Raw genomic sequence first — 13,371 nt, 5'->3', positions numbered from 1 at the left:
TATTAATAGTTGAATAAAGCACTAGTGTTTAAATAGGAGTTAAAGAAGTCAGGTGTGGGGCACCTGGGTGGCTCGGTTGGTTAAACATCCAACTCTTGGGTTCCGACTCAGGTCATGATCTCAGGGTCCTGGGATCGAGTGGGGAATCTACTTCCCCTCTTCCTCTGTCTCTGCCCCTAACCTGCTCATGTACTCTCTCTCTCTCTCTCTCTCTAAAATAAATAAATCTTACAAAATAAAAAGAAGTCACGTGCATTTCTTAATTCTGGGAAATGCTACCTACGCTAGTCCTCTTGGAGGTGCTAGATGAGATATCCAAAAATGGCATCTGGTAGGCAAGATGATGTTTGTCTTGGAATGAGAATTGTTCTTCAATGCCAGGATCAACTTGGGCAATGGCAGTTTCTATTCTTTGTTTTCTTTCTTTCTTTGCCAAATCCATTTCCATTGACTGACTTCCTTACCTTTTTTTTCACCTCGAGGAAAGCCTCCTTTAGTAAACCACGTGAGATTTGCTGTGGGAAATACATTCCTCAGGGAGCAGGTAAATGTTCTCTGGGAGAAAAGGCAGACCATAGAAAGGCTTATTTGCAAATTCAGAAGAAATTGGTACCCCTTCCATCCCTGCCAACTCTCACACAAGGCAAGTTGGCAGGAAATGCTTTTCTCCACCTTCAACAAGGCTGTGTTTACCTTTCAGAGGTTATGTGAAAATGTGAACTACAAATAGGCTGTCTCTTACATAGACATCATGAATTCATAGGTTAATTTGTGAAGAATCTTGGACTAGACTAATGTTGCAAGTCTGGAGTCCAGGTTCTGGAGAAGGGAGATCACAACTCTATACAGGAAGAATAAAATAATATTAAATATAAGCCCAAGACTAGAAAGATATCCTCTAACAGGTAGAGGACAGAAAAGAATATTCTGTTACACTAAAAGCTAAAAGATATCCACATTTTGGTTGTTCCCATTCCCAAAATAATGTAAAGTACTATTAGTAGCAACAACCACAGAAACCATTATTGTAAATATTTCACTTTTGACTTGTAAAGAATTTATGTAATTGAATTTTCACTTTAGCATCTTAATAATCCTATAGGGCAGGTAGGACATGTCTTATTATTGCCATTTGACAGATGTAGAAACCAAGGCACCAAGTCACAGGACTACTAAAGGGGGTGGGATGTAGGCCATAGCACAATTGGGAACTATGTTACCCCAGTCCCAGCCCAAGATATTTCTTGGTGAAACATATTGTACTGAAATATGAAAGAGTGAGAACAGATAGCTTATGCTACAAAACCAGAAAATAGAGTCAGTTATGTTTTATTTGCAGCACGTATTTGCTCCTTGTGAGATGATAGTTTATTTCAACAGCCTGGGAAAAATATCCATTAAGACTTATTGGATCCTCGGGGATGCCTGGGTGGCTCAGCAGTTGAGCATCTGCCTTCGGCTCAGGGTGTGATCCTGGAATCTGGGATTGAGTCTCACACTGGGGTCCTTGCATGGACCCTGCTTCTCCCTCTGTCTGTGTCTCTGCCTCTCTCTGTGTGTCTCGAATGAATGAATGAATGAATGAATAAATAAATAAATCTTTAGGAAAAAAAGACTTATCGGATCCTCATTATTTTATATGAGACACTGCAGAATTATAATCCCATTTATCGTTATTCGTTTTCTCATCAAGAGATGCATGTATTTTACATACAACCAACCCTGGTTCTTCTTCTCAAATATTTTCCACAACTGATGAATTCACCAGTTAACCAGTAAAGAACAATGAACTACATGTAACACTCATTCCATACTTGACAATGGGGACATGTGGTAGGAATTCATGTGGTAGGAATGCAGATCCATGACAGGCTTACTGAAGAAATCTCTTGTCAAGTTAATAAAAATGTTAAAAAGCTTTACTCTTGTGGATTCTCTGAATCCAGATTTTACAGAGTGATTCAGATTTCAAGAACTCTCTGCCACCTCCAGACCATGTTCCAAGATTTTTGTTTCAGAATGTGGTTCTTGTCCTGAACTCCTCCCAGCCTCTCTAAAATTGAAAAGCCACAGACTAAACTAGCTCAAACTGAGGTCAAACCTCTTATGAAACATCAAGATTATGGTTTTGCTGAGCAAGCCAAGCTATCGCTGGTTGGGAACTTCCAAATGAGTAAGAAAAAAAAACATGTTAAATTTAAAAAATATGATATTAATACGGACAAAAGTCTCTGTGTACACACCTAAAAGTGCACACCCACATTCCTCTGTTGAGAAGGTAAAGCCACTCACTCACTTAACATGTGGCTGTTACATCCATGAGACAACCAAAGAATTGGTTTCTCCAACACATTATTCTAAGTACACATGGAATATGTGAGCAATAGCACAAATAATTATGTAGTAAGTGGTGAAAAGTATTTGGGCAGTTCTGTAGGAGAGCAGAGAAGAGTGAGCTCTGGGAATGGAACAGAGTTATATTTTGCAGACAGGGAGGAGATAGTCTTGGATTGCACAGTTAGTCTGTGGTGGAAAGTAGTGGATAGATGGAAAGGGCTTGTAGGCCTATTTGTGGGGTGGGACCTTGTCCTGGAAGCAGAGGGAAGCCAGCAGGGGGGAGTCAGAGCATGACAAGATTGAGGAGTCAGGAAAAGTGAATCCAAATCTGGCTGTAAGAATGATCATTCCCTTTTTTTCCACAGACGAAATACTGAAACGCTGACCATTTGTATGTCAGCCCAGGCTCAGTTCGCCTAAGTTTGGGCAGAACCTGTTTAAAAGGGCTTTCTGTAAAATCATTTAAAAATTTTAGCTTTTTTGTTTAGAAAAAGGAAAATTAAAAAAACATTCCACTATTTGTTTACCAGCTCTTCGTTGCTATTTAGAGTTTTTCCTCCCTTCAACCTTCTTGCTTCACTTGAAATTTATCTTTCTGTCTCTGTTTCCTACTCTGCCATAGAGGACTGGCATAGAAGATAGTGGTTTCTATCTTCTCTTCTATAACTTAAGCATTTGTCTTCCACAGACATCTTCTTTAAATGTTCCTGTCTAGGGACCTCTGGGTGGATCAGTGGTTGAGCATCTACCCTTGGCTCAGGGCGAGGTCCTAGGTCCTCAGATTGAGTCCTGCATCGGGCTCCCCAGGAGGAGCCTGCTTCTTCTTCTGCCTATGTCTCTGCTTCTCTCTCTGTGTCTCTCATGAATAAATGGATGAAAAGTTAAAAAAAAAAAGATGTTCCTGTCTCCTCTTGGTAGCTTCTCCTTCCTGAATATACATATATAAAAATATAGCATTTATGTAAACATAAAATTTTTGCTTAAACTATGACTATTCTTTTATTTCACTCCAACTGAGAATAGAAGCCAATAGCAATTCAGCTTTTCCAATTCTAGTTACATAATGTAATAACCAGCAACCTTAAATCTATCTCCTAACTTGTCATATTTCTTTAAACTTGGGAGGCTTCCTTTCACTTATTCTTCCCTTTTCTGCAAGTTCTTTGGCTTTTCCACTGACTGTATTTACAACATCCATAGTTTCCAAACCCCAAATTGAGACTCACGGTCTGACAATTGGACAAAATATTTGAAAGCACAGATGTCGTTGAGGCATGTGGATTCTCTGCTGAAATTTCACCCTTTCCCCCGCTTAAATATTTTTCTTTGCTTAAGAGGCCAGATGATCTAGTTATCTGGAAGCAGAGGGAAGACTTGTAGGTGCTTGACTTATTTATTGTTTTACTCCATGCCCTGTGCCAGGAACATCTTTTTTCAGCGGTGGAGGGGGGCGGAGAGAAAGTCTGTATCTGTGTGTGGGCAGGTGGAGACACACCCACTTGGCAAGGAGGCGGCCCTGAAAGTGGGAGGGAACAGGAACCCCCGGTGCCCTCCTCCTGGGGGCAGGAGTCAGCTAACCACTGCCCACAGCACGCAGGAGCCCTCACCCTGCCCCAAAGCCTTCAGAGACCAGTTCAGAGCCTTGCTTGCCTGTAAGTATCCACTTATGGGGTTGGGGGTGGGAGTATTTCCTAACTCTTTGGGGTTGCAAAGTTTGGCGAATAAGGCTCTCAATCACTTAAGAAATGACCCCCCCCCCCAAAAGGAGAGAGAAGTCAGGCTATTTTTTTTTTAATAATGTAATAGACTCATCCATTTATTTCAATGGGATGAATGAGCCAAACACCTGGGGTATGCTGCTGTCGGGAAGGTCTTATCAGCTCTTGGCTTTGCAGGTGACGGTGCCAGGGAAGGTGCAGTGTAAGCTACTTGCTGAGGACGGTCGGGGGACAAGTCTGCGGAGATGTGCTCCACCTCTTTCTCCTCTGTGCCAGCCAGCTCCTCCTGTTGAAAATAGCTAAGCCTGCTGTTCGGGATTCTTAGAACCTCAGCCCCAGAGGGACCTCTCTAGGGGCAAACTGACCCCACACACTGGGAACTTTATTACCTAGAGCTTGGCCTGCCCACTGCAGCAGTTCTCAGGAAGTGCAAGTGTCTCCCACAACAGCATCTCTCCGTGCTTGCTTCTCCCTCCTCTGAGGAAGGGGTGAGGCCCCAGCCCTGGGGGTCCCGAGCAGCCTGAGGGTTCAGAGCCTCTGAAACCCGTCTGTAGGCACCCCGGAGCACAGAGCCAGTGGAGGCGGCCAGGAGAGAATCAAGAGAAAAATCTAAAATTTTCAATATTCAGAAACACACGTGGTGGCAGTTGATGTAGAGAACACCGAAGTCACTGAATAACTGTGTAACTTCTGGACTACCTTGTTTTGTCTTTCTGGTCCAGACAAGGAGGGATCGGTCCAGATCTGGGGCCTGCGGGGAATGTCCATGGGAGCCTCAGAGGCCATTTCGCGTGGCTCTGACTCACCCTGACTCTCCCGTGAAGCGGAAAGGAGGCAACATCACACCACTCAGGTGTGGCCAGCCTTTGACCATTGTTGTGAATCCCCAGGAGTCACCACAGGCCCTTCCCGATTACTCATTTCACTTTAGCCGTGGTTCAGCTAAGACTTTGGGCTCAAGGAAAGCCGTAGAAGAGGAGACAGGATGAGGCGGGAAGACGAGGAAGAGGAGGGAACCAGGATGAAGGCAAAGGGAGACCTAGAGATGAAGGAGGAAGAGGTGGTCAGTGAGAAGGGAGAGCTGGTTGGCCCTTTCGTGAGCACCATGCCCACCCCTATGCCGCACAACAAGGGGACCCGGTTTTCCGAGGTGTGGGAGTATTTCCACCTGGCCCCCGTTCGCGCTGGCCACCACCCCAACCAATACGCCACCTGCCGCCTGTGTGGCAGGCAGGTGAGTCGTGGCCCTGGGGTTAACGTGGGCACCACAGCCTTGTGGAAACATCTGAAGAGCATGCATAGAGAGGAGCTGGAGAAGACTGGCCATGGTCAGGTGGGGCAGCGCAAGGACCCGAGGCCCCAGGGGCCACAGCTCCCCGTGGGTATTGAGGGCGACTGGGCCCGGCTCCTGGAGCAGGTGGGGGCCCTGGCTCTGTGGGCCAGCCAGAGGGAGAAGGAGGTGCTCAGGAGGGAGAGGGCAGTGGAATGGCGGGAGAGGGCAGTGGAAAGGAGAGAGCGAGCCCTGGAGGAGGTAGAGAGGGCCATCCTGGAGATGAAGTGGAAGGTGAGGGCTGAGAAGGAAGCCTGTCAGAGGGAGCAAGAGCAGCCTGCCGTGGCTCATCCCTTCCATTTTGTTTAATCAGTTGGGGAGGTATCTGTTCCGAAAACACAGACTTCAGGCTCACAGCAAAGAGCCACTTTAGCTTAAGTTGCAAGTATTTTGTTTTTAAGAGAAAGCATGCATAGTATGAGTTACTCTCAGCAGGTGTAAGTTGACCAAACACCTTTCTACAGGTTTCCTGAAGCTGTCCTGATCAAAACTTCAAAATGTATTGACTGAAGATAAATGTTGTTTTGCCACCATGGGTCTGCGAGTTTGGGTGCAGAATGTACCATCTTGTCAGTGTTGATGAGTGAAAATAACAGGATTTATGCTCAGCACTTGGTTTTGGTAGAGGTGACGGTTCTGAGAGTTGAGGCTGGTGGGGTAGCTGGAATGTGCCTACGTGACCAGCTCACTCTAACAGGTGACACCAGGAGCAGAGCCTAGGCTTCCTGGGGCCCCTGCGTTTGCACCCATCCTGGTGGTGAGTTGAGAACTGGGTAGAGAGCTTGTTTTGTGGGGCCCAGCTGTGGAAGGACACCTAAGCTTGAGGCCTGAGATCTTGGGACCCATCTTTCTCTTGTGCCACCTGCTCATATTAAAGCTGTGCCACCAGCAGAACCTGTCTGAATCCTGTAAATCTTTTCAACAACTTAACATATGTGTAAATAATGTATAATCAGCACAGAGAGAATTAAAGACTTTACAACTCACTCAAATGAAATGTTAAGAATGGAGGATATAGAAACTTATTTGTAAATATTTAAAATATAATCCAACATCATATTAAGATCTGTTGAAGAGGGAGTTCATGAGGAAGAGATGAGAGAAACTCAGAAAGGAAAAGAGAAATATAGGGAGTTGGGTGAGGAAGGAGAAACAAAGAACAGAGGCAGAAAACTAAAAAAGAAAGAAAAAGGGATAGAGAAGTGTGGCCACAGAAGAGACAGATTTTCTCCCCATCCCCCCAAAAAATCACCATGCAAAGATGAGAGACCATGACTATCTAGGAGACTGAAGGACATTTTCCTAGGTCCTGAGGTCCATTTTAACACTTAAGTTGCTTTTGTTTTTGTTCCCACAGACCACTCATTCATTTGAGCAGTAGGTTTTGGATTTTATCCCTGCCTTTGAGATGTTGGCTGCATGCCCATTGTTCCCTGATTTTTTTTTAATGTTCATTTTTAAAATACTCAGAGATGCTTTGAAAAAAGGGAAGCTAATAGTCTATAGGGAGAGGACAATTCTGTGGGCTGCTGAGGATATGCCTAATTTGTTCACTCAGGAGTAGAATAAAACCAACCAGCAAGGACTGTGGCCTTTGTGCTAGGGTGGGCTTTTATTTTGAATGATTCTTCTAGAATCTATTGTCTGTTTTCACTGGATTGGGGGTGGGATGAGCAGTAGTGGGAGCTGGCAGGGAGACAAGAGCTAATAAACAAACACAGTCTCTCATTATTTTGTAAATAGGCCCAAGCCCTTTATGGGTATCAACCTTCCAGAAAGTGGACAAGATCCTGGTATGTATAATAATGGCTCCTTGCCTCACTCCATCCTTAGCTGTATATGGCTCCCTTTTTAGTGCTTGTTCTAACAGCCAGATCTGTCTTCCCTGTGAGCTGTCTGTGGAACAAGCACAAGTCTAAACACAAGCTTGTGAAAAACCCAGACTGTACTACAGGCTTATAATTTCCCCTTTTTCCAGAAACCTGCCTGATATTAAAAATTGCACCTCCCATATGGTTTCCCAAAGGGGTACGGTGCCATTTTTAGGACCCTCTCCAGCTAGGGTGAAAGCTCATGGACTCGCCACTGCAAATGATGATGACCGCTGGGAGTCCCATGGCTGGACCTTGGAAATCAGATCCTTATTGGGTCATAAGAAGAAAGAAAGAAAAGAATAAAAGAAAAGAAAAGAGAAAAGATGAGAAATCAAGAAAGAAAGGAATGAGGAAGAAGGAGGGGGAGAAAGGGAGTGAAAGGAAGGAATGGTAGAAAGTTGAAAGGAGGGATGGAAGGAGAAGGAAAGCAGCTCTAATACCTAATCTTAAACACACACATATACCTTTGAAATGGAGTTTAAGAAGGACAAAGCGTCCACAACGTTCCAGGCTTTGCAAAATCACAATTAAATAAACAGCAACAGTTAAAATCGCCAAACAGCCACCAGAGCCATGCAGCTGAATGGTAATGTGTGCTTTTAGATTACGGTGTCTGCTTCACATCTCTTTTATGACTTTAGCTTCTCTTCATTTTCAGGCATTTTTTAATTTCTTTTTTTTTAAAGATTTTATTTTTATTTATTCATGAGAGACATGAATAGAGAAAGAGAGGCAGAGACACAGGCAGAGGGAGAAGCAGGCTCCATGCAAGGAGCCGGACGTTGGGACTCGATTCCGGGTTTCCAGGATCACGCCCTGGGCTGAAGGCAGCGCTAAAATACCCTTTCAGGGATTTTTAAAAAGATTTTATTTATTCACTTGACAGAGAGAGAAAGCACATAAGAAGGAGGAGCAGCAGGCAGAGGGAGAGGGAGAAGCAGGCTCCCTGTTCTGTGGGGCTCAATACCGTGACCCCGGATCCTGACCTGAGCTGAAGGCAGATGCTGAACCGACTGATCCACCCAGGTGTCTTCAGGCATTTTATAAAAAAGATTTATTTATTTATTTGAGAGAGAGAGAGAGAGAGATCATATGAACAGGGGGAGGGACAGAGGGAGAGAAGCAGATTGAGCTGAGCCTGGAGCCTGACCCAGGGCTTGATCCCAGGATTCTGAGATCATGACTTGAGCCAAAAATCAAGAGTCTGACACTTAACAAACTGAGCCAACCAGGCACCCCCTTCTCAGATATTTTAACCCCAAATATTTTTATTTCCTGTTTCATGTTAGGTAGTTATCTTTATATATTTTTTTCACCTAACTTTTGTCAAACATAATAAAGGTAGAGAGTAACGAGCAAGGGACCCACAGAGATGATGGAGTTAAAGCACAAAGCACAAGCATCAAATAAAGACATATGTGGCTCCTGGAAAGATCAAACTGTTGAGTAAACCCTGGAGTTTTCATGCATCTCTCTTGTGCCTTCTTTTGCTGCATCGTCAGGGTGGGCATGCAGGGCCAGGGGCTGTGGGCTGAGAGCTCTTTGGGCCAGCATCTTTTGTTCAAATACAAAGTCTGCTATGTGAAGGGGCCCGGTGGTTTCAGTTAAAGACTATCTTTCCCTGTCAGCTGTGGGGGTGACGCTGTAGGCCATGCTGGAGCCCTGGTGAAACCTGGCCCTGGAACTCACAAGAATATGACACCCACAGGTGTGACACTCTCCTTGGACAGCCCTGGTCTAAGCCAAAGAAACATCATTGTTAGAAAGTGTGGAGGCTTTTCTATTTTTCATGAAAACCCAATGAACCATAAACTTTATCACTTTAGTAATGCTGGAAAACATAACTGACCGAATCCCTATTACTTTAACACCAAGGGCTGCTGGTGTAGTGAATACGTAACACATAGTAGGCAGCCAATATGAACATGTTGAATTAGTTAATTTTTTTTTTTTATGATAGTCACACACAGAGAAAGAGAGAGGCAGAGACACAGGCAGAGGGAGAAGCAGGCTCCATGCACCGGGAGCCCGACATAGGATTCGATCCCGGGTCTCCAGGATCGCGCCCCTGGCCAAAGGCAGGCGCCAAACCGCTGCGCCACCCAGGGATCCCAATTAGTTAATTTTTAAGGAATAAACATGGGGTTACAAATTACCATTCATTAACTAACACTTATGGTTGCCAGATGGTAGATACTTTGCGTATGTTCTCTCATTTGATCTTTATATCACTCTTGGGAGGTTGGGATCATTCTCCCGGGTCACTGATGAGGAAGCTAAGGAATCGAGGTCCCAGGGGCCAGAGTTAATAAGCGATGGGGGAGAATTCAGGCCCAGGGCAACTGGATTCCACAACCCATGCTCTGTTTCTTCACTATCCCACCCTGTCTCCTAAAAATCAACCACACAGGAGATTTATGAATATTTATTCAGATGAAAGGATGGGTAAAAGAGAATAGGTGAATGATTAATAGTGGGGAGGAAAGAAATATTCCCTAGACATCTATTATGTGCAATGTACTCCATTAATGTGCATAAATTTAGTTCACCTAAGAATCCTGTGAAATATTAATCCTGATAGCAGTTTTAGATGACTTAGCTGAGACTCATGGAGGTTAACTACTGGGTGAAGATATGGAGCCAGGAAGTGGTCAAATTAGGATTTGACGTTAGTTCTCTCTGCCCCTGAACCTTGGGCCCCTCTCATTACACCACCCTGCCTGCAACCAGGCATGCTAAATTCTCATCCCTGCTCTGCCCTTTATTAGTGACTCAGTCAGTTGTGTAGACTCTCCGGGCCCCAATTTCTCATCTGTAAAATGGCTGATGCCCTACGTTTTTCAGAGGTTCACTGACATCACTGGATAAAAGCATGTGAAAGGACTTTGAAGAGTTAAGAAGCTATTAAAAATACAATAGAGACTCTAAGAATATTAAAGAAAGGAATTACTAATGTTTGGCAAGATCTTAAAAGATCCACAGGCAAGCTGTATCCTGTCACTGGTTATGTAGAGTCAGTGAGAGATTATTCACTAATTCCCTAGGAAAGAAGGTTCTCTGACTTTGCCTAGTCAGAACCTAGGTAAGCATGTGTACAGAAGAGGAAATCTGATAATATGTAAGAGAAAGTCCTTTTTTCTTTTTCATTGGAATTCTTGGATCCAATCTTAAGGTTCTGTATCTGGATGGAATTCTTATTACCTGTAAACACTGGCACAAAGAACCTTCAAGAAATCCTTATAAGAAACAAAAATATCCATCAAACACTGTGCCATTAGATTGTTTTATTTAAAACTATTGAAGTCCACTAATTTAATTGGAATTAATTGTGGAAGAACCAAAAATTTTAAGACTTTTTTTATATACTCAGGACTATAACAGCAATCATCTAAGAGACGAATACATAAAATCAACAGAAGACACAAGTATATGCTCATCTGAAGCCATCCCACAGCATTTGAGCTATGGTTTGTATGCAGCTGTCAAATTAAATGACTGACACTCAACAGGATCAGAAATCATAACTTATTTAGGGTTCTTAGGACTAGAAGAAACTAGAAGATGAGTGTAATTTTCTCTCCTCCCATTTGGCAAGAAGTGTTTGAGAATTCATGGGAACATTTATTTTATAACTTGGGATTTTAAAAAGCTTGAATTAAGTCAAAAGGACCCAAGACAGCTGATTTACACTAATAGTAATAACAATATAACAAGTATAATGTTTATTGAGCATTTAATATATGCCCTATTTATACTAAGAACTTTCTATACATGATTTCATTTAATTCTTTTAAGAACAACAATATGCAGATACCCTTCTTCTCCTCTTCATATATAGAGAAAAACTGATGACAAAGATGTTGACATAATTTGCCTAAGGTCACAGCCAGCAAGAAGAACTGGCAAGTGAGCCCAGATCCCAGTGACTTGAGGCTGGGAACTACCTACAAGAAACTGAAGTCAGGGCAGCCAACCGGGTGGCTCAGCGGTTTAGCGCCACCTTCAGCCCAGGGCGTGATCCTGGAGACCCGGGATCGAGTCCCACGTCGGGCTCCCTGCGTGGAGCCTGCTTCTCCCTCTGCCTGTGTCTCTGCCTCTCTTTCTCTCTCTGTGCCTCTCATTAATAAATAAATAAAATCTTAAAAAAAAAAAAAAAAGAAACTGAAGTCAGACAGCCCTACTCTACTCTCCTATTTCACCTGCCTTTTCTTCTACTGCCTGAGAAATAGCCAGGGTTCTGAAGGAATTACAGAAAGGCATCTTTCCTCTTGTTACTTCCAAATAAAAACTATAGGAAGGCTGGTACAGGAAATGGATTAGAGCAAATTAAATGCCAGCCGAGCAAATGCCTTATTCTTACACCAGGATTCACACTGATTTCTGTCCAAGTATTTCCTTTCTATCCTCTCTAATTTTTATTAAGGAGAAGTTTAAACAACTGAGACTATTTTTCCAGAAAACTTAAGAACTAAGGATTAGAGATCACATGTTCTAAGAGCCCGAAGTCAGAAACTAAGGATGCCCATTTGGTTTCTAGGATTAACTCAGCTTCCCTTCTTCTGCACCAGAAATTAATTGGCTGAGGGCCAAGGAGTAAGGTCCTTTGAGAAAACATTCAGGACAATGATGCAACCCAACATCCCTTGGTAATCTATAATACCATAGATTTTCAAAGGCTTTAATGTGACTCACCTCTCCCAAGACATCCGTAGAGTTATTTTCCACGATCATGGAGATTTCCGGCTTAGCTTAAAGGCAAATAAAACATAGTTAGTGGCATTGACAGTCATCTGACCTGGCCACTAGTGTGTGTGTGTGTGTGTGTGTGTGTGTGCACGTATGAGTTCATACACATAAGATTCATCATTCATCAAATATTTATTAAATACCCACTGTGTGCCCAGCAGTATGCTGGATGCTGAGGAAAAGTGGACAGATCAACTTCACTGACCTTAAGAAATTTACATTTTCATGGAAAATACAGATCTTAGAAAACACCAGAGAATACTTCAGTGATTTTGATGTCCTGCTAGATCGTAAGTGCCTTGAAGGTCAGGCTGCTTCATTCATCTCTCTATCTCTAGCACTTAGCAGTGCCCAGCACAAAACAGACATGGAGTACATTATGTTTAACTGAAGGGACTTCAAGTCAGTTCTTGACGGCAGACAGAGCTGTCTATGAACCAGGGGAGGAACAGTAAGCCTGTCACAGGTGCTGTCAATGTCTGCTGTACTCACTTGGCACTAACTTCTACATGTTGAAGGCCTCTCGTTGGGCACACCTATGACTACCTCCTAAGGACTTATGGGAGCACACTTAGTCCACAAGTAGGGCAAACTGGAAGTCTAGAGAGCTAATGGTGATAACAGATGGGGCGTTGGTGGATAATACCCCAACTGCCTTGCCTTTATTTGGGAGAACTCTGATGTGTGTTCTTTCAGAGTTCCCCAGTGGGAATGAGCTCTCAGCCCACGCTGGAAACTGGCACGCATGATCATATACATTTCATTATCTTCCTTCCCTTCCTCAGCTTTTCCACCCCTCTTCTGATTTCCCTTGATAAATACTTCTCAAAGAAATTAATTTAACTCAAATTCTGGTCTCAATGTTTTCTTCCAGGAGAACCCAAACCAAAATACACCCTAAAACAGTAACAGGAGGAGGGGTATTCTGACCTCATACTAGCAACAGATACCACTGGAATGAAAGACGTGAAAGAAAGAACAGTTACTAAAAGCTGTAAAGGTACTAGAAAGACATTCCTTTTGAGGCTCAGAGCAATCAGGTTTGGGGCGTAAGAGGAGGCAGGAGCAAACCTGTGATGGCAGGTTCCCTGCTAAGGAAAGTAAAGTCAAAGGAGACTAGTGAGAGAGGGGCACGAAGTAGCAAGCAAGCTGTGGAAACTTCTGGTCTCTGGACTGTTAGAAAATGGAGGCATTATTAGGAAGAAGAAATAAGCTGGGTCTAGGGCATCCAAGCTGGAGTGGGTCTGTGCTACGCTTGGGTATTTATTTCAAGGTTTTCAAGTTTTTATTTTTGGCTTGTTCTATTTGAGGGATCACTGAGGGATGCTGAGTGGGTTCTGTGTAAGGTCTGTATTTTACTTCCATG

General features: G+C 43.5%; 2 protein-coding genes across 10 annotated transcripts in view; one reads left to right on the top strand and one right to left on the bottom strand.

Moving 5' to 3' along the window:
• Positions 1-13,371, bottom strand: part of CD96 (CD96 molecule) — a 92,911-nt gene that overhangs the window by 49,093 nt on the left and 30,447 nt on the right. For all 9 annotated transcript variants that reach the window (XM_049105418.1, XM_049105419.1, XM_049105416.1 and 6 more), the window contains exons 5-6: positions 11,952-12,007; positions 465-555 (exon numbers count right to left, since the gene is read on the bottom strand). In XM_049105418.1, the coding sequence (XP_048961375.1) occupies positions 465-555; positions 11,952-12,007 (147 nt within the window). The remainder of the gene's footprint in view (positions 1-464; positions 556-11,951; positions 12,008-13,371) is intronic.
• Positions 3,868-6,281, top strand: ZBED2 (zinc finger BED-type containing 2). Its single transcript, XM_025477981.3, has 2 exons — positions 3,868-3,989; positions 4,233-6,281. The coding sequence occupies exon 2, from the start codon at positions 5,041-5,043 to the stop codon at positions 5,692-5,694; it is 654 nt and encodes a 217-aa protein (XP_025333766.1). The 5' UTR covers positions 3,868-3,989; positions 4,233-5,040; the 3' UTR covers positions 5,695-6,281.

Source organism: Canis lupus, chromosome 33, assembly GCF_003254725.2.
Source record: "Canis lupus dingo isolate Sandy chromosome 33, ASM325472v2, whole genome shotgun sequence".
In the NCBI taxonomy this organism is placed as follows: Eukaryota; Metazoa; Chordata; class Mammalia; order Carnivora; family Canidae; genus Canis; species Canis lupus.
The sequence above is the reverse complement of the archived record's forward strand: the minus strand, read 5'-3'. Positions and strand labels throughout refer to the sequence as shown.

Coding starts and splice junctions, on each gene's coding strand:
- ZBED2 (XM_025477981.3), top strand. CDS start 5,041: ATGAGGCGGGAAGACGAGGAAGAGGAGGGAACCAGGATGAAGGCAAAG.